The 21,715-nt window shown below is 47.3% G+C and overlaps 1 protein-coding gene across 2 annotated transcripts in view; it reads left to right on the forward strand.

Moving 5' to 3' along the window:
* The first annotated feature begins 5,904 nt into the window (after nt 1-5,904).
* Nucleotides 5,905-21,715, forward strand: part of LOC119160041 (uncharacterized) — a 35,798-nt gene continuing 19,987 nt past the window's right edge. The window contains exon 1 of one of the 2 annotated variants that reach the window (XM_075885616.1): nt 5,905-6,230. In XM_075885616.1, the coding sequence (XP_075741731.1) occupies nt 6,180-6,230 (51 nt within the window). In that variant the 5' untranslated portion in view covers nt 5,905-6,179. Of the gene's footprint in view, nt 6,231-7,918; nt 8,162-21,715 lie in introns of those variants that run through there. The other variant, XR_012890836.1, reaches the window with a different exon arrangement.

Here is a 21,715-nt window from a genome sequence, read left to right on the forward strand (position 1 = left end):
GATGACCATGAATGAGCTGTTCGCTAATCACCTGCGATAAGTTATTCTATTTTCTTTTTCAAATGTAGGCGTCGTGATGGAGATAACCTAGCGTATAGTGATTTATCCCGGCACATTTGATATCCCAATAGTAAGGTTCAACTTGTACACATCGTTCTGATCTGGAATGAAAAACAAAAACTATGACCATGAATAAACTTCTGACAAACCCCAATCGATACAATCGAAGTAAAAAGCTGAAAAACATAACCGGAATGTACCGCCTGGCGTTGTAATGTGGTAACGAACATGCTACGCTTGCGAGTAACGTCAATTTAAATATTGACAAATATGGAATCCCAATGCATAGCAATAAGCGCACGAGCTCCAATATATTCTATAACGGTAAATTTTTGTTGACCTGGAAGAACGCATGGATGCAAGCTCACCGAGTAAGTGCAAGAGCTAGAGAGTCTCATGTTACTTTGCAATGAAATGCGAACCTAATTTCCACTGGTTCCTGTTGTCATCGTATGGGAAACCAATGATGAAGGGCATCCTCAATCACCTTTCGGGCTGTAGAAAGAGGCCGGTGCTTTTACCTAACTAAAAAAATCACTTTGTCTTGCATGCGAGAGACCAGTATTATGTATGATGGACAATGTTCGATTTTAAAACGTGACACACGCGTGTTTAAAGACAATACATTACGTCATAGTGAATTTCACTCTAAGGCCACGTATATGTTTAACCCACATTTCCAGCTTAATTATGAAAGAGAAAATAGGCCTTACCCACAGTCAAAATGTGGTCGAATGCTGCTGACTATAAAATATCTCTAGATCAAATCTCATAAAGCGATGTTATATTATGCAAAATAGTGCGCTGTAACGTTCAGCAAAAGGGCGTACATTGTCCTTGCTATTCGTCTATAGTGCCGACAGCCTGAACTCTTTCTATAAATAGTGCGTGTGCTGGAGATCGCGTTACGCAATAGTTAAGCCTTGCTTCTATCTATGATAAATAAAGTTGATTCTTCCACCTCCGCGAAAAGGGGACAGTTTTCGTGGAGAAACCGGTTTTACTTCGTCAGTGGGTGCCCGTCACGTGGCCTGAACTGAAGAACAAGTTTGATATATATCAGCGAACGAAAGCCTTCGCTACCAGGTAGTTTAACGAAAAACACGACCCCTTTTGTGTATCCTACGGGAATTCCAAGTTATGTGATTTAAACTCATATTTATGCAAGCGCGTGAGCGCGTTGTGGCAGTGCTTGTGCCAGCGGTTGCTCATGCGGGCAGTAAAGATGGTTACGCCCACCGGATCTAACTTCTCCATAAGCTGCTGCGCATCTAAAAAAGTGCCGCCATATCCACCAAGTGAATTATGATGAGTGGGCGAAGCTCCGGAGGTAAACCTGGTAAACCATGATTCCTCCGTACATTTTGCCCACTCGATTTTATTAGAACGCTCCCCCTAGCGTACGTCGCCGCACTAATTCGAACGATTGCCTTCCACCAATGACACGCTCCATATGTGACATCATTCCTATATAACATCTCGCATCGTTCATCATCAGCTACAAGTACCGACATGTAGTAAACACTGCAAGAACTAGACGAGAGGTGGCTACATACAGGGGGCGCACAGCCCACGCCTTAAGAAGCTTAGCCACTAAAAGTTACACGCAGATTGTGACAAGTATTTCGTTTCAAAGCCTACTAATTAAGTTTCCTGTCACTACTCAGCCTTGCTAAATCGTTGCCTTGTTCTTTGTTTGCGCACAGGCGACCAAACATTCGGGTACTTTCTTTACTGCAGGCTGACCTTAAATGTGTAGCGATTCCAGTAACACGGTAATGACGTCTGCCCTGTACGTTTAGAAAGAACCTCGGCCATTAGTAAATATAGTTCCGACAAAACTCTTGCGTAGAGATTCCTGTAAACAGTGCGGTAGGTTGCCCAAGACTTCTCAATAAAGTTGAAATCAATTCAACTTTATTGGCTCCAGTCAAACTAGGAAGCTTTCTATGGTTAGTTTTACCTTTGTTGGACGTGGCGGGGAACAACCTCAAGCTCGTGAAAAGTTTGCATAGAAAACACACGAAGCCTGGCAGAAATAAAGAAGAGCCAGGAAGCCATGAGTGGTGCACAATGTAGCATATGCTTTAACGTTGTTGTTGAAAGGCACGCGCATGTTCACCCCAAGTCGTTTATCATGAAAAAAAAATATGTTGTTGCTAACGGCGCAACCATGATACGAACATATGACTCATTTGCATTTATAAGTTCAACATGGCTGTCATATGAGAACATCACCAAAACCGACGGAGCGTCGAATTTCTGTTTAGACGTAAAGTATGATAAAAACATTTCCCTGTCACTAATAGGGCGTGCTATGGAGAAAGTGCTATGGTGAGGCAGCCGGTCCCGTCAACCTTGTTATTTCATGGGACTCGTGGTGGTTGTCGGCGTTTAGAAAGCATGAGAGCAATAAGCGTTTAGAAGCTATGAGAGAGCAATAAGCGTCCTTTTAGGACGCTGATGGCCATACCACACATGATATGGCGCTGGTACTTCAAAACATGGTACATTTTGTATAAGTGGTTAATGATTTAGAGTAAATGGTCCCATGGGCCTCTTACGAGTACTTGATGAGGGGGGTAGAAAAGTGGGTAACGATTTAGAGTACTTGGTATTCTACTATGCCAGAGCCTAAAGCCGTCCCATGAGCCTCAATGCCACACACGAAGTGCCATGTTGATGCACAACAGAATGGGGGGACCGGGGGGGGGGGGGTCGAAAAAGTGGGTAACGATTTAGAGTACTAGGTACTCTACTATGGGAGAGCATAAGCCGTCCCTACTATATATTTGAATTTTATCCTATTGATTCATAACCTCCCGAAATTTCCAGCCTGATAAAGCTTATCAAGATTAAGCCAAATATTACCGAGTTTGATTACGTATTTAGAAGGGCACTATGGCACTCCCAGTGTTTAGGTCGTAGTGCTTCTACAAACTGTATTTAGTGAACCATGTACGGCATCTAAAAACAAACATGTATACTTGGTCTCCAGGCAGAGAATGAAACTTTATATCAGTGTAACACCTATATTTCATTTTTTCAGTACCCAGCTCCTATTCTGGCATCTATTCTGCCAGTACAGTTAATATACAGACATTCATTCTACTGAATCAGAAGCGGGGTTCGAGCTTCAGTTGGTGACACGCTAAGAATGAAAAATTAGCAGATTCCACGTACAGTGGGAACGGATTATTAGCGAAGCACAAATGACGAGGGTTGATATGTCACTTTAAAATCACCATGACGTTACGAGGCGCATGGATGTAGTACACAGTAAACACAACTAGAAATGTTATTTGCAATCAGGTAGCTGGATAAGATGAAAAAGTGTTCTTCATAATCGCGTAACGACGGTGCTACTAACAATTGCAATACCAGCTCCAGCAGTGGTAGACATGTATCTGTACCATACATCACTTTCATTTTGTTATTATCATGTTTGCGCCTAGCATGTGTGTGCTCATCGTCCATTCACGTCAAGTAATACCAAATTTACTATATGCGCTGCTAGCGAAACAGCCGCGAGAAAGTCATGAGCGTGATATGTAGTCATGTTCTTAAGTGATACGCATGTCATCATTATCATGTTTGCATCAGTCATATATCTTCGTCATCCATTCACGCCACGTAACACCGAATTCGCTATATGTGAAGCTAGCGAAACAGTTGCGAGCGCACTATGAGCGTAGCATGTAGTGATGTTTTACATGACACGCATGCCATATTATCATTTTAGGAGGTGTCATTTCCTTCGTCGTCCGTTCGCGTGACGTAATACAAAATTCGGTATATATGAAGCTAGCGAGATGGCCTCGAGCGCATCATGAGCGTGGAATGTAGTCATGTTCTTACATAACGCGCATATCATGTTTATCATGTTTGCACCAGCCATATACCTTCGTCATCCAACAACGTCACATAATACCAAATTTGGTATATGCGAAGCTAGTGAAAGGGCCACGAGCGTGCTATGAGCGCAGCGTGTAGTCATGCTTTACACTACACGCACGTCATGATTAGCCTGTTTGAACGGGCAATTCACTTTCGCCGTCCATTCACGTCACGTAATAACAAATTTAGTATATCTGAAGCTAGCGAAACGGCCGCGAGCGCATCAGAAGCGTGGTATGTAGTCATGTTTTTACATGACACGCATGCCTTGATTATCATGCTGGGACGTGTCATTCACTCTCGTCGTCCGTTCGTGATATACCTTATCTGGTATATGTTAATCTAGTGAAACGGTCGCAAGCGCATCACGAGCGTAGCATGTATGTTCCTTCATGACACGCATGTGATGATTATCGTGTTTGCACCAGTGATACATTTTAGTCATCTATTCAAGTCACGTAATACCAAATTTGGTATATGTGGAGCTAGTGAAACGACCACGAGTGTACCATGAGCGTACGGTGCAGTGATGATTCACATGAAATTACACGACATGCGTCATAATTTCGATGTTAGGGCCTGCCAATAATGTTCTCCATGCAGTCGTGTCATGTCATACCAGTTTTTCAATATATGATGTGAACGAAGCCACCGCAAGAGCAGCTACCATGACATGTAAATTATGACATTCATTACATACACGTCATGAATTTTATGTTATAACTAATGACTTATGCTTGTCATACTGTCATGTTATTCCACAAAAATTTTGGCACAGATCCCATCATGGAAACGGCCAGGAGAGCTAAATTTTGTAGGCGGATAGATAGATAGATAGATAGACAGATAGATAGATAGATAGATAGATAGATAGATAGATAGATAGATAGATAGATAGATAGATAGATAGATAGATAGATAGATAGATAGATAGTCATGCCAAAAAATGCTTTGCTTTTAAAAGTAAAGTGCACCACTGTCCATTTACTTTTAAACACCACTGTCCTTTACTTTTAAAAGTAAAGTGACCCCTGTAAACAACCTTTGAAACTACGAAGAACGAGAGCGCAAATCTTTCCCGACGTTTCGTATTTGCGGCACGATTCATGGCGCCAGCTGTCTGTGCACGTCACGTCAGGACCAAACTAGGTCACCTACCCTTTGTCATGCAATCGCTTGCCCGGACTCTCTTGTTTTGCATGGCTTAGGTGCTTGATAAACTGAATTCACTCTCTGCGTTGGCGACTGCGCAAAAGGTGATAGCAGCGACCGCAGTATGCACTCAAAAAGCGCGAAATTCTGACTGGCTCAACACTTAGTGCTGACAGGGTCCGTGTTTTCTGAAAAAAATATGTAACAAGAAGAAGACAGCATTCTTCAAGGCGAGAAAAAAACTGACCACTGCCACTGTGAAAAATAATTCAGGCCTGCTCACTACTTCGGGCAATGCCTCTGACGTCACTCTGTTTCGACTCGCGTCTGCGGCCGAGTAGACGAGCGCATGCTTGCTCCCGCCGGTCGAGAGAGCAGGATTCCTAAGCCTGCGAACCCTGTCTTGGTGTACACTGTCGTCATTTATGAAAGGGAACACGTGAATGCGCTGCCTGAGCTCTGCGGCGGCTGCCTACAGCACCATACACCAACAGCAAAAGAAAACACGTTCGCTTTCAACGCCATCTGTTTGAAAAAAAAATAATAATGAGTTATGGCTGGTAGACAAGCGCTGCTAGATTGCCCTTCATCTCGGCTGACACCTGCAGTGCGTAGTCCACTGCCAACATATCAAACGGGGTGTGTTGTGGTAATCGCCCGATATCGCTCGCCGCGTGAGCGGTGAGAGAACGTAATCTAGCAGCGCTTGTCTACCGGTCATGACTCGTTATCTTGCATGGTCATAGGTGACGCCTAAAGTGAACGTGCTTTCTTCACTTGTCGGTTGATGGTGCGGTAGGCAGCCGCCGCAGAGCACAGGCTACGCGTTCCCTTTCATGAAGAACTACTGCGTACCCGTGTTTCTTTTGGTGACTGCACGAACATGACCGTATTTTCTGTGTCTGTGGACTACTGTGTGGTGATATGCTTTGCTTCATTCTCTAAATGCTCGCGTAGTGCTGCAAGCTCTCCCAATGGGGCAGTGCTGTGGGCCCATAGCCGCTATGGCCAATATACCGGAGGTCCGAGTGTTTTCAATACCGAAGGACGACAAAATGTGAAATTAGAGCATGGCATTATTCATCAGGATGGAATCAAATCATTCTCAGCGCGATTCTAAGGTATGCTTTTGACTTACTTTAACCCTTAACCGCCTATAGTCGCGAATTCGCGACAAAACAGGAAACTTCTAGCAAGCAAGTCACGGAATGCTTGCCGCCTTTAATGCCGGCTGTCAGGTGCTCACGGAGGACGTGGCTTTCAGCATGAAAACTTTAGCGCTATCTCGTGTAATGTATTTTATGTTAGAACAAATTGTTTTGTATCTGATGGTGGAGAGCCCGACGTGCAAGGGCACTCACCCACATGTTCGTTCTTTCTTGTCACTGAGGCCAGTTCAATCTTCAATCATTCTGTTCATTTACTGCGTACGTGCTAAAGACGAGGCTCACAAAATGTTGCGTAGTTCTCAAGTACGTTTTTCATTGCAAAAAATACACTCTTCTATGGCATTCTGAGATTAGCGACACACATAAAAGTATGCAACAAAGGTGCTTCCTAAATATTATAACTGTGGAATAATTTGAAGGTTGCTATTTAAAGCAGAAAATTTTCTTTGGCAAGTTCACAATTCAGGCATTAAATACTTAAAAGCACCAAGTGAAACACGTTCGGTACTTTCTGTAAAATAATGTAGTCTGCATTTCCGACTTGCTGGCGTAAGTTTTGGCATTAGACACGTATAGCTGAATGTCGCTGACGCACACCCCCACGATAACCGAACAGTCTGTAAAGGTTTACTATTTGCGCATAGCACTCTGGGCTTATTGCAGTACCTCCGATTACTTTTCTGAGAGAAGGGGAGAGCTGGCAGATGGTGTCGCTCATTTGTTCTGTACAGGTCGGTCAACCGTTAGAAGGAACACGCGAGTGCATGGCTCACACGGCACGCAGCACCACGGGGCCGAAGCTGCGAACACCGATGCAAAGACGGTACATGCCCGGTGACGTCATCTAACGAAAGAGTCGCGTGCGGCCACGCTGTCTTGGCTCTGCCGTGCAGTCGCCCATCAAGATCCATGCATGAAGTGGTGCGGCAGCGCTGTCACGCGCGAGCGATTCGAAGGAGTTGGGAGCCATGCACGAATTTCAGAGTGATGGATTCCTATTGCAAACATGACGTGCAAAACGCAGATCACAGTATTTATTCAGGCTTTACAGGATAAAAAAAGAATAAACCAAATGAAATACAGTTTACTGATGGAATCGTGGCGTGTCGTATTTCCAGTAATATGCTAAATGGTCCTAATTCTTCGAGAAAAAAAAGGCGCAAAATGTTACGGAAGACAAAACGGGGAAGATACGGCAGTAGCGTCACAAGTAGAAAGAATAGCGCTAATGTCGTTTTTTTTTGTTCGTCTTGTCTTCCGTCAAATACTTTACGCCATTTCATCACTTGTTGTAACCATGAACAAACTAGCTAAGCCCTGAACCCAAACGAACATTATCCTTGAGTGGAGGGATTCGCAAGTCACCATTCACACAACCTTTTCGAAAGTCTTCTGACGTGCATGCGATCGTTCGGTCGGCCACGCTCGGGCGAATGAGGCGTTTCAGTAGCAAACGATACGTGGCATGCACTATCCACCACACATGTCCCCCCTCTCCACTGTTTTGCTCATGCCCTTAGTTTTCACCGCCCGATGCGCACGACAGAGCGCGACCCACGTGCTCACGATTTCCCTTTAACAGTGTAATAAACCTGCATACACAGGCGCGCTCAATTTGACTTGCAGCACGAGAAGCGCATGGCCTCATGAGTTCAAAGACTGACTCCCGTATTCCAGAACGGCCCTTCACTCAACGCTACGCCTTGACTTGAGAAAGTCGATGGGAGCGCCAGCTCTAGGCCGAGCAAGTCACTGTATGTTAGCGATAATCTGCATCGATTCTAAAGAAGCGCAGCGTCATTTTCAGTTGAGCCGCGGCGTGGCACCTAACTCGGTCAAGTGAAGAACGAAAATGAAGTCGAGGAGCATTTGTGAATACGGCGGTGAGCATGGCTTCAACTTCTTTTTCTATAGACAACTGAATATTATTTTTCTATACTATACCCAAGTGATCATGTCATGTTTAGTAATTGAAATAAAAGCTAGTGAAAGCCCAGCGCAATTTTTGAATTCGTTAGGCATGCGCACTCCCGTGTTTCAAGTCAAGTGTAGTGTTACTGTGCAAATATTTCTTACCGCGGCTACAAACATTTTTCGCGATACTAAATATATATGCACCAGTTTCGCCAGCACTTTCGCCGAATTCATTTTCTTGATATATGTACTGCTGCTTATGAACCAAATTTAGATGCTGATTGAAAAAAAAAACATTGCTTCAGGAGTTATTCATAAAAGTTGTTACCACAACCACCACTTCAGCTTCCATGCAACTAGAGTTTAGCGATCCCTGAGGAGGCGGTAAACTTTCCGGTAATAGTTTTCTAATATTCCGAATTCAAAAAATACATCTACTGCTACCTTAAGAGCACTGTCATCCGCGAGAATGTGACCTACGTAGTTCGGCAAGCAGAAAAGTGCAAAAAGAAAATTGGCCCCGTATCTGCATATTACACAGCAAATGTCTTCAAAAAAGACGATATTCTTGCGTCTCGACAGAGTGAACAAAACGTTTATTTGATGTTCTTCTAAAAAAAATTGGTGAATGATATTCTGGAGGCACTGCGTTAGAGTACCTCGAGCGTGCAACGGAGGTGAACAAGCGCATCAAGTCACGTCACACGTGAGACTTGAGCGCTATCTGGCAGTTATCCTGGAAAACGAAGCGCGTGCCGTGTGCGCCCGTCTCTGAGGTGATAAGGTGTAGAACGCAAGGCAACGGGTAGGTGTCACCACCATGTCGTCTTAGCAAAGTGTTGGAAACACTTTCTTTTTCGTGCAAGCGTTGCATGACCAGCGCAACGTGATAAACGCTAAGGTCCTTTGAGTTACCTATGTATGCCTTTTCTAGTAAGAGACACACTTACAGAATATTGACGTGTTGTTATGGTGCCTCAGACACGCTCAATAATTGCTTTTTAATTGACTATCGCACAAGTATGAACGCTGAATCTTGGGCAGTATTGGTGGGTGCTGCGGATGGGATAGGCCGTTTGGAGAATCGTTTGGCTACTTTGGTGCCGTTTAAGGTACCGTTAAGTACGGACAAACAGATAAATGTACAGACATTATTACAGACCAAAATTTTTGTGTCGAAGGTCCCCAATAAAGAATATCGTCCTTAAAAGTTACTTGAGTGTGGTTCTCAAGGATGTAAAGGCAGTCGTGTATGCTGTGCTCTTTCCAATCTTGCCTCGGTTGTCTGCCTGTTGGCACAGCAAAAGCAGAAAGTGCGTCGCTAAGATATATTCATCACAAGCACTCTATGGCATGACTGGTGCTGACGGAGGTACGTGTGTCTTGTGTAATTTTAGCAAGAACACTGAAAAAAAAATAGAATGGCAAAACAACCAAGAATGAGGGGCAGATTTCAGCCAGCGAATCAAGGAAACGCACGATCTGTGCCACCACCACTTGAGAACCGAGAAAGCTTGAAATACGCTGGCTGCGTAAAAAATTGAATACTGCGTCCCCAGCGACTACGAATGATCTATAGTTCAAACTTTACTTAAAGTGCAAAAAGTGTGCATTCACGGTATATCCCTCATGCAACAAGCAGCAATATCACCGAACCGGTGATATTGGCTCATGCTTTGTTTGCTGCTGACAAGCCCAGAATTTTACAGGAAGCAATTCGAAATTGTGAAATACGAATGCTCGTGACACGTGTACATTAAGTACAATTTCCTTTTTAGAAGTCAAACGCAATATAGTTGTAAACTAGTGTGTTATTGTGGCAAGTGTTCTTGTTTCAATACACTGATGTTTTTTTTATTTTCACAAAAATTGCGTTTCTCGTTTCAATGATCCTCGTGTAATTCAATGAGTGACACCTATGAATCTGGATAATTGATAATAAGAAAGTGCACTAGTTTATTTCAGCTGAAGCGAGAAATAGCGTAGTTTCAGTGGGATTTTAAACTTTATATCAATGGCTTGGTTTCAACTTCCTTTAGGTTACAGCCCGCCGAGGTGCTTATTGCTGTGCAAAGTTAATGCGTAGGGTAGCCAACCGAGCCAAGCTTGGTTAACCTCCCTGCCTTTCCTCTCTATTTATCTATCTCTCTCTCTAATGCGGAGAGCGTCGGCGATCTGTATGGTAAGACTCGCGAAAATATTCCCTAAACAACTAAGCTGCAGAATCAGATGAGTCACAGCTTTTACCGAGGCTTCGTTGAGACGTGGCTAATACAACTGAGCTCCAAATCTCGCTTTGACTATGCGTGGAAGAACAAGAAGTTACACGGTGACAAAACGGTTCTTTAATTGACAAATGTTGGCCTAGCGCCACGCTAACGCGTGCTATTATTTTTACCAATAAGCCGGAAAGACGCCGCACACATATCTTAGCCTCACGTTATACTCTTCAAGCGTAAAACGAGAAGTTGCGATGCGGGGCTGTCAACACGAAATCGTTGCACACTGGCAGCTCTACACGCCACCTAGCTGTAGCAACGAGCCTCATTTTCTTGATACAAAGGTCAACGCAGCGCCGTGGTAGCGGGAACTGCAGCCGGCCGCCTGCTCACCTTATATATAAGCGAAGCGGGGAGTTCGGAAACTGAAGAAGTAGCTATAAATGCTGGCATGTTGGCTTCTAACCCCTGCTATTGACACTTACGGCCACAGCCACTACACTCACCCAATGCTACTGATGCGTTGGCAGGGGCAACTGGCAGCGAGAAAGTCAGTTACAGTCACGTGATGAAACATGGCTGCACCCGTGAGGTGCTGCGGAAAATTTTCTATACGTTCACCTGCTTTTTAACTCTAGACTATAATATTATGTGGTTACGACAATAGTTCTTCAGTCATATCAGTTGCGAAACTCCCCATAGAGTCAATCTATCAAAATCCGGATACGTCATTGGCCCCGTGTCTGGAGTGTGTAAGGTCCCTAGTTAAAACAAGTAATACCCGTGACACACGGGCAAAAGTAAAGTACTTTGAAGTAAACCCCTTTTGTCGCCTAAGGGGACCATTTGCAGAAAGGAGTGGCGCTGATGACACACGGCACCGGACTACTGCTTTAGGTGGTGCCTCAGAAGAACGCTGCAGAAAAAAAATTGCCCGCAGCTTCCCTCGGGGGAACACTGAGGAGGATGCGGACCATATAATTGGTTAACGGGGTGTTAAAGTGCGACTTACTTGGGTCGATGGCTAAATTGGTTAACGTGGTTGTGAAATGGGGTGTTAAATTGCGACTTACTTGGGTCGATGGCTAAATTGGTTAACGTGGTTGTAGGAGGGGGTGTTAAATGAGTGAACACGTACACACGTATGCGAAAGGGCGGCGCTGGTCGAAGGGACGTCGATCATTGTGTTTGTGGATTCGTTGGAATTCATTTCACCGCGACCTTGGACGTCGACGCGCCGTACAAACCAACCGACGAGCGGCAACTGAGCGAGCGAGCGCCGACCTTGAGTATATATACAGCACGACGGCGCATGCACTGTCAGCTGTTGAATGTTCTCGAAGCGCGACGCCACATGCGCGTCCACTGGAGAATCAGGAGAATTGTAGATGTCGAACGCGGTGTGTAGAGGAGGAAGGGTGCACAGATGGTGGAGGAGTGAAGCGCGCGCGGTGTGTAGAGGAGGAAGGGATGCACAGATGGTGGAAGAGTGGGCGACGGCGCGACTGCGCATGCGCGCGCGTCAGCTGTCGAATGTTCGAGAAGCGGTGTGGACGGCGCGGACGACGCGGACGGCGCACTACAAGGCGCGAGTATAAGATGCTCCGCATCTAAAATGGCGCTGTTTGTGGAAGCAGCAAGATTGGAAATAATAAAAAGAATCTGCGCATGTACATCACATTCAGCGACGCCGGAGCATAAAACCGTTTTTTTTTATTGTCTGGTGGCTTATAATGCGCATACGTGGAATTTTCTTTCGCTTTTTGCGTTTTTAGCAGCAACTTAAATTCGTCTGGCAACTATGAACAGTCGGTGTGTTGCTGTTTTTGTTTTTTGTCGTGCTTTTTACATGGCTGGGTCCAGCTGGGTCAGTGACGGCGTGCCGCGTTTCATCGTGGTCATGCGATGTCTCAGCGCAGAGACAGAGATAAAGCAACAGTTGAGGTGGGCCTGACTCTCGTCGCCCTCGGCTCCATCGAAGATGAGCTAAACGCTGCGAAGGCAATTTTGCTGTGAATTTGCGCCCGTGTACGGGGAATACCGGCGTCGGTGAGGCTCTCGGCAATCACCTGGTACACTCCACCGCTGTGCTTTTGCCCTTGCAAGGCGTCCAAATGGTCCTCCCATAGCTTTATCAGCGCCCAGGTCTCCTTTTCAGTCCACTGGACGCGCGATTTTTTCTTCACCGACTGAGCCGACTCCACTGTTACAAGATACTACGTCACCGACACAGCAACTGCCGCTGCCAACCCTAACATGATCGCGCTAGTGACGTAATGCAGGCGTTTGAGAGTATGGACAGACTATAGGACTTCACTTTTCAACAAATCGCACTGCTGCTGAAAATAAAAACATTTTTTCAGCGCAAAAAAATACTGACAGGGCACCGCAGTGTTGCGACACGTTTTCTTCTATTGATAAATTATGCACACTGTATGCGAGAGTACTCCCTTCCTGCCAGAAAAGTAGATGCGGGATCTGCTTTTGCAAAAAGGATCTTTGCCGGAAAGGAGTTACTCCTTTGTCGTGTGTCACTGCGCCCGAACGCCTTTCCGAAAGATGTCCCCTTGTCTAAAGGACTTCAGGGTGCCCGTGTGTCAGGGGCATTAGGGACCTTAGGAATGGGCAGATTGTCGCGCCACCTGTTGGTCCGCACGCTCACTATTAAACGCGTTATTTGTTTTTTGGGTTGCCGTTTCCAGGTGGCGCGAACGTCAGACAATTGACGAAAAATTGGGCCAATCAAGTGTCCGAGTTTTAGAACGCTGTTTTGCAACTCGTATAATTGCATAATCCTCGTAACGACCCTGTCTATGCAATCGCAATTGAACATGCTGTAAAAAAATGATTACATTGTTGCACAAGTGTGTTCCGCGTGACGTCGACTGTTATAATGAAAAAAAAAAACAGGCACCTATGTTAATAAAAGATGATGCATAGCGGCAACATAGAGAGATGGACAACAAATATTTTCCCTTTAGATTGTGGCATGAAATGTTAGAACGTTCAGATTTTCTAATATATATTAGCCTAGCGTAAGTCTTTCACTGAGCGAAGACTTACAAAACAAGGAATAGGAGTACAATAGAGTGGGATACGTTCTTTAATGTGCAAGTATAAAGCGGCCATTGACTCCTGATATTCTCGTCAATAAACCGATTTGCGTTGAATCAGCTCATGAAAAAGAGGCAACGTTTGTCAAATTTCGGCAGTTTGAATGAAGCTCGGGTATGCCGCGTGCTGCTTATATTGCCTAAACATGAGTAGCTTCTTTTTTTCTTTTCATTTGTGCCACTTATGGGAAGTTTCCTATGACAGATAAACGACCCTCAAAATTACTGGTAGAATCTCTCAGCTTTAGTGTTTCTTGCAGACATATATACTTCTGAAAAATTATTAAAAAATCGACAATTTTTTTCATTACCGATCGCCTTTTCGCTTAATCAATCATCTTATAGAAAAAGCAGACAATATCAAGAGGTCGAAGCACTTTTCATCGGTGCATTCACGCATCGATACGCGCGAACACGGTACGATCAGCCACGCTTGCGTCATTACAAATGTGATACGTTGGAGCTGATTCATCAATCTCAGATATCCGAACACAACCAGCAACGAATAAAACCAAGGTACTGTGATTTCTGGAGGTCAGGTAAAATAGAGCACAAGCGAAACTATAGTCTGTATTGCTGTTAACTGCAGTGCCCGCGTGATCGTTGTTGTGTTTTTGTAAATAAATATATTCTGTGCAATAAAAAAGAATGCTTGCCGCGTACTAGGCCGTATATATGTTTTTTTGTTGTTATTTGCTCTTTTAACACCCTGCTCTCACTAGTGGTGTATATCGGAATGTTGTACCTGTTCGTGTACTGTGCGCAATCGACATCACAGATTACTTCGACCATACTTTGATAAGGCAAAAAAAGATGCTTATAAAAAAAGAAAGCTGTATACCTGCAGAGGTCAAAGACGATTGATCGAAGTGGTAAGGTTATTCAACTATTTCCTATAGTTGCAGTAACGTATCCGTATGCTTTCTCAAGCCCTTTTACTGAACTCGTGCCGCAAAACGTTTCTTTTAATAACATTGTCAAGTTTAAACGAAGGGCGGTAAGAGCGCCAGCACTGGAAATGCCAGAGGGAACTTTTTTTTAAAAAAACTGGAAAATTGAGGATATCATAGTACATAGCACAACACTGCACAAAAATGTGCGCTGAAGAAAGGGCCGCGTGTAATAAACGCGTAAGTTTGAAAATAACACGTTTGTTTCAATGTTTTGAAGAAATAAAAATTTGTACGATTTGAACGCATAGGCAGCATAGGGTCTTCATTCCTTATTTTTTTTTCAGCGAGAAATACGCTCATTCACTCATTGCAAGAATGCTAGCACATTTTAGTTCCTGTGTATCTCACGCGTGACATAACTGAATGTGTACACGAATTATACTGCCACTCGCTATGAAATTATGTTTACGTATCAGCTAGCCGCATAACCACAATCCTGAAGCTCACGCACTCGCTACGGTCTTCGTCCCTCACACTTTTGGGAAACGTCAATTACATGGTTGAAAGGGGCCCTAATCGTCCAGTCAGGGGCTGTTATTATTGATAATAAAATTTTATAGGATGATCTATGACTCGGGAATTATGTACTTATTGTGTATTAGGAGGATAGGGTCATCAAGGCAGTCACTGTGCAGTAAATGTACACACATTCCTCCAGCTCAGGTCACTTGCTTCCTGGTCTCGTTCGTTGCAGCCCGCCTGAGAACAAGAGCTCATGCCTAAATATTGGAGGCGTTGGCAATGTTTGGTGGGAAGGGAGGGGCATCTTGTGGTCAACTATCCTTCATTCATCTTAGTAAGCTTCATACCACTGAAAAAATAATCAGGGAAAGATGAGACGGCTTGAATGATTAAACGCGCCAGCCCCTACTGAATGTTTCAAACCGGATGGTGTTGCGGGTTCAACGCCCTCTCCAATGAAAAGGAGAATTCCGAATACGCAACACTGCTTCGAAGAGACGTTGGGGGTGCTGAATGGGATCGAAACCGTCCTTCAGATAAGAATTTGGGAAGGGGGGGTGCGGTAGGTAAAAGTTTAAACCCACCCACTCCCATCCCCTCTGAAGCAGAGTGAGGAGAGATAGGTAGCGTTGGAGAGGCCACGAGGACGGGGGCTCAAAACCTCCTGCGGGCTGTACCAACTCTGCTTATCTGTCTTCGCTCTTTGTCGCTCCGAACAGTGGCCGTGTCTAAAGATAGACGTGAACGATTTAAGACGTTTGCTATTCAAGCGGGTGCCCCTTTCTCGATCGAAATGTCGGGCAAAAAAATAATCTATGTAAACGGCAGGATCGAGAGCATTGTCTATTCATGGAGCCGGCAGTAGACAGAGCCCGGACTCCGCATATGAAAGGTGTCCCTAAGTAGAAACGGCGGCATGTTCTTCACTTTTAAATGCGAAGCATTTCTTAGCGAACTTCGGTGACTTTGGGCGTATCTATCCATCTATCGATCTATCTAGCCGCCAACGACTTTTAGCTCTCCTGGCCGTTTCGATAATGGTATCGGTACCAAACTTATTATTGCATACCATGAATCTATGAAGAATGTATTTGACTGGTCATGACATGAAAATCATGGCAAGTCATTAATGTCATGATTTACAATTCATGGTCTTGCTGCTTTTGTGGTGGTTTTGTTCACATGACATGTTGCAAAACTAATATGGTATGACATGATTGCATGCTTAACACAGGCGACTGACCCTAACATGAAAATCATGACATGCGTGTCATGGAGCAACATTACTACATGCCACGGTCATGATACGCTAGTGGCCGTTTCGCTAGGGTCACTTATACCAAATTTGGTATTACGGTACGTGAATGGTTGACGAAGGTATGTGACTGGTGCAAACATGATAAACATGAGATGCGTGTCATGTAACAACATGACTACATGCTACACTCATGATGCGCTAGCGGCCGTTTAGCAAGCTTCACATGTACCAAACTCGGTATTACTTGACGCGAACGGACGACATAGGTAAATGACACATCCAAACATGATAATCATGACATTCGTGTGATGTAACAACGCGACTACATGCCACACTCATGATGCGCTCACGGTCGTTTCGCTAGCTTCACGTATGCCAAATTTGCTATTACGTGACGTCAATGGATGACGAAGGTATGCGATTGGTACAAACATGATAATCATGAGATGCGTGTCATGTGAGAACATGACTATTTGCCACAGTCAAGGCGCCAATACATTTCGATGTGATGCTGTGCGAGTGCTCGCCGGCGTTCATTCTGTCGCGTCACGCCGGTGTTGCCACTCCAGGCACCGGTCCTGCCATATACTCGCAGAAGCGCGCCACGCTGCGTTGCTTTGACACATGCGTGTTTTAGCGCGTCCGGCGTCCCTCCGTCACGAAAAGAGGGATGGTGGTGGTAAAAAACATTTATTTCAGAAAAAGTTTACTAGAGAGTGCCGACGTGGCCCATCGGCGTGCTAGAGTGGCAAGACCCTATTCCGGGACGCCAGTGGAGCTGGAAGCTGCCCGTGCGCGCTCCACCAAGGAGCGTTGTGCAGCCAAGGTAGAGCAGCCGAGCAGGTGCTCCTCCCAAGCCTCTCTAGTTGGGATAGGAAAAGGGGATGAGAAAGGGACGGGATTAACTGGGCACGATGCTACGACGTGATATGTGTCGGCGAGCACATGACAGGTCGAGCAGGTGCCATTGATTTCCGGCAAAAAGTGCCTGGCAACCGCCGGACTTATAAAGGTGTTCGTCTGCAGGCGGCGTAGCAGTCGTTCGTCCGCTTTCTCCAGACCGCGTGCGGGGTCCGGGTAGAGGCGGCGCGAAGCCCGGTAATAAGCCAAAATTTCGCGAAAGCGCGTCAGGTTGGTATTGCCAGATTCCGTATCGGGACATGGAGGGGCAACGGCCCGGACATGAGAAGCGCGGGCAGCGGCATTTGCCGCCTCGTTGCCGGGCAGGCCCGAGTGGCCTGGGGTCCACACTATACGAATGGGATGAGGGTTAAAGCGTCAAGAGGCTGCCTGTAGTAGGCTAGCCGCCAGCGGAGCAATGGAACCCTGAAGGTACTGAGAACAGGCCGAGCGCGAGTCCGTCAGGATGGTGCGTGAGGCAGGGTTAGAGGCGGCCAAAGCTATGGCAACCTCTTCAGCGTGCGTTACTGTGTCTGCTCGAAAGGAGAGGCCATCTACGTGTTTGCCCTCTGTAATCACGGCAGCCGTGAAGTGACCCGAGGGGGAGGGACCCGAGACGTCCACGTAGAAAACACCAGGACGATCGGAGTGTCGCGTATGAAGGGCCGCGGCGCGTGCTAGTCTACGGCCAGGATGGAGGTCAGGGTTCATATTACGGGGTAGAGGTTCCACCCATAGCTTTTGACGCCAGAGCTCTGGTACCGGCTGCAGAGGGTCTTGGTCAGATATCGGGTTAAGGCCAAGTCTGTGTAGAAGACGGCGCCCTGAAGGCGTCTGCGACAGTCGATTGATTTGGTTAACGCGATGAGCTTCGCGCATCTCTGCAAAGGTGTTGTGTACCCCCAGAGCCGTGAATCGGCTGTTGGAAGTTGCAATAGGTAGGTCCAGAGCGCGTTTGTATACTGAACGAAGAAGGACGTCCAGCTGGTGCTCGTGTCGACGACGCAGGTGAAGGTAAGGCAAGGCGTAGAGGACGCGACTGGTCACAAACGCGTGGGCCAATCGGAGGGACTGAGACCCGCGGAGGCCGCCGCGCTTGGTAGAAACTCGCCGTATCATGCGGCTCACCTGTTCGCTGGTGCGTCTGAGGCCTGCTATTGTGCCCTTTGGATCCAAGGACGATGTGAGGTGAAGGCCAAGAACCCGAATATTTTGCACTGACGGGATGGGCCCGGACGGAAGAAAAATTTGAGGCGGCGGTAGCGGAGAGACTGAAAGAAGAGCCGATTTAGCTGGAGAGCACTCCAGGCCGCATGAACCTGCGTAGGTGTCCACCAGAAGGGCAGCCTTTTGCAGGCGTTCTTCGATTTGCGCTAAGGAGCCGGTGTTGGTCCAGATTGTGATATCGTCCGCATATAGTGCGTGTTGTATTCCCTCGACCTCGCTTAGAAGAGAGGGGAGGTTCATCATCGCCAGGTTAAAAAGCAGAGGAGACAGAACTGCCCCTTGAGGTGTACCCCGCGTGCCTAATAAGTACAGGCCGTGTTCGGTAGAATTAAGGCGAATGAAGGCGGTGCGATGTGATAGAAAGGCGCGAATGTAGTTGAAAGTCTTCTGCCCGCAGTTTGTGGTAGACAGGTTAGTGAGTATAGTGCTGTGTTTGACGTTGCCGAACGCCCCGCGGAGATCGAGAGCGAGCACGGCTTTATCGTTATGGCGCATAGTAGTCGGCTCTATGATATCGTGTTGAAGCTGGAGCAGGACGTCCTGCGCCGACAGATGCGGGCGAAAGCCAAACATCGTGTCGGCAAAGGTGCTCCTGGCCTCCAAGTAGGCTGAAAGGCGTTCGCGAACCATGGTTTCCATGAGTTTGCCTGCGCAAGACGTAAGTGAGATGGGTCTCAGTGCCTCAATACTAACGGACTTTGCCGATTTGGGAATGAATGTCACGACCGATGTGGTCCATTCCGTTGGAAGCGGAGAACCGTCCCATATCGAATTTATAAGCTGGAGTAGCGAGAGGTGTGCTTGGTCGGGAAGATTTGCCAGGAGCGATACTGTGATTCCGTCGCGTCCAGGGGCCGTGCCCCGTCGCATTTTCGTGAGTGCAAATCGTAAATCAGAAAGCGTGTATGGGGCGTCGAGGTCGGTGTTAGGGGCGCCGGAATACGTATATGCTGGGCCTGCGGGATCAATTGTGCGGCAGATGTAGCGGTCACAAAGTTCTCGCGCGAGTTCATCCGTAGTGCCCTGAAATGCATGCAGAACACGGTGGAGCTGGCGTTGCGTTTCTCCCCTGTTGGTGGAGGGATCGAGAAGGCTTCTAAAGAGTCGCCACGCACTTTTAGAGCTCATCTGGTTTGCAGCCTTCGAACAGGTGTCTGCCCAGTTAGCATCGGAAAGTTGTGCGGAGTATGCGGCCGCCTCTGCAGTGAGCGCCTCAATGCGAGCGCGAAGTTTCCGATCAAGTTTGTTGCGTTTCCAGCGCCTTATGAGCCCGCGGCGAGCGTGCCAAAGATGTAGGAGGTGTGGATCGATTGCAGGAGTCAAATTAGAGGTTGCAAGGGTGCGAGTGTTCGCTTGTTTCATATGAAGAGCGTATGATGCCCACGCTGCATATTCGGTCGAGGAGAGGCCGGCGGGGAATGGTTGCATTCTGAACTGAGTCCAATCGGTGAGACGGGCTTGGCCCCAGTGTTGGCGCATTTTCTGCCGCGGTGTGAACGAAATGCGGAGTAAAAAGTGATCGCTGCCTAGGTTTTCGCCTAAATTTTCCCATGTAGCATCGCGGATGTGACGGGTGAGGGAGAGGTCGGGGCATGTGTCTCGCGTGACCGAGTTGCCGGAACGTGTGGGTTGTGCCGGATCGGTAAGAAGCGTCAGGCTCAGCGAGGAAATGAGCTCCTTGAGCTCTCTGCCCCGGGCCTTCTCGTAGTGGTAACCCCAGTGAGGGCTGGGGGCATTAAAGTCCCCGACAATCACCAGTGGTTGTCGGGCCGCTATACGCAGTGCCCGATGGAAGAGATGCGCAAACGAAGCCCTCGCAAGGCGAGGGGGACAGTACACGTTTAAGATATGTATTGATGGTTGGCCCCTCCGCTGAGACAGCACTGATATCATGCAGTAGTCGTAAGGAAGATCCAGATCGAGGTCGATCTGTATCGCCGTGTAAGCTTTATGCACGAGGAGGCATGTGGTGGTGCCGCCTACATAGGAGCAGTATCCAGAAAGGGATGGAGCAGGGCCAGATTCTTGGAGCGCCAAGACGGCCGGCTGAGAGCCAAGTGAGCTGAGGAAAAGGGAAAGATGTGAACGCTTTCGCCTGTTCCCGAAGCCTCCAGGGTTCCACTGTATGATCTCGAATTTAGACGCAATGTTTGAACGGGACGTACGATTGGTAGCCATCGTGACTGTCCTAGGTTTTATATTTGGTCCTCCATGTCCCGCTCGGAATCCTCAGAGGCAGGGAGGGGCACGGAGGCCGCATTGTCCGACGACGGGGTGGTGGTAGCCACCTTACGACGACGCCGTGGAGCTGTACCCTCACTGCTCACCGAGCAGGAGCGGGAACGCGATGCCTGGGGTTGAAACTGGGTGATTGCCCAGGCTTGAATAGCCTGGGTAACCTCTACTACTATGCGTTGGACCGAGAAGCTGGTGAGGAGGTGATTAATCGAAGCTTCGACGCGCGTGAGGCGTTCCTCTACGCGCGGGGTGTGCTCTTCGCTAGGGAGAGTTTGGTTAGCGGGCAAGAGAACCTGAGGTGCCCCAGGAGCCTCAAGAGCTTCTGGAGTAGATGTAGCACCGGTTCCGAGTGCTGAAGTATACATGGCTGCTTGAACCGGCGGTTTAATGGGAGTGGACTTAGCGCGAGGACTAAGCTTGGACATAGCTGGCATAGCCGCCTGGACAGAGGAGGCAATACCGGATGGCTTTGCAGTACACTGTTGTTGGGGTTGAAGTCGCTTATTTAAGAGTTCGAGTTGTTTAGTTAAAAAAGAATTTTGCTTTTGAAGTGCCGCAACTTGCTGGCGAAGGGCCGCAAGTTCGGGAGGAGGAGGATCGACAGAAGGGGGTGAGAGAGGCTTAGAAGCAGCTTTCCCTGCCCAACTGCTCACCTGAGGTACCGCCGCTGGTGCTTCGAGCGGTGGGAATGCTTGAGAGTCGGCGTGGAGTGGTGGAGCCGAATGATGCAGGTTTGTGCTGCTGTCTGGCTGTTACAAACATGAGGTGGTCCCTCGAGGAGATGTTGAGGGCTGCTTGCGTTTCCGATATTTTCGGTATTTTGCCGTGCAGCCACTGGTCCCAGTCTCATGGGCGCCATGGCAGAGGAGGCACTTGGGGTGGCAGTCGTGGGCATCTAGACCTGCAGGTGCGGGGGTTCCACATTTGGCACACTGGGTTGGAGCGGCGTGAGGGCACCGAGGTGGTCGATGACCGATGGTACCGCACTTGGTGCATACAGGGACCGTTTTCTTATAGGCGCGGATATACGTCGCCACGCAGTGGTAGAAGAGGAAGCGGGGTAACTTCGTGCCCTCGAAAGTCACCACCGCCGCCGCGGAATCTCCGAGTTTGCGGACCGCAAGGATAGTACCTTGAGGCCAATACAGTTCAG

The sequence above is a fragment of the Rhipicephalus microplus genome, unplaced genomic scaffold (genome assembly GCF_043290135.1).
Source record: "Rhipicephalus microplus isolate Deutch F79 unplaced genomic scaffold, USDA_Rmic scaffold_212, whole genome shotgun sequence".
In the NCBI taxonomy this organism is placed as follows: Eukaryota; Metazoa; Arthropoda; class Arachnida; order Ixodida; family Ixodidae; genus Rhipicephalus; species Rhipicephalus microplus.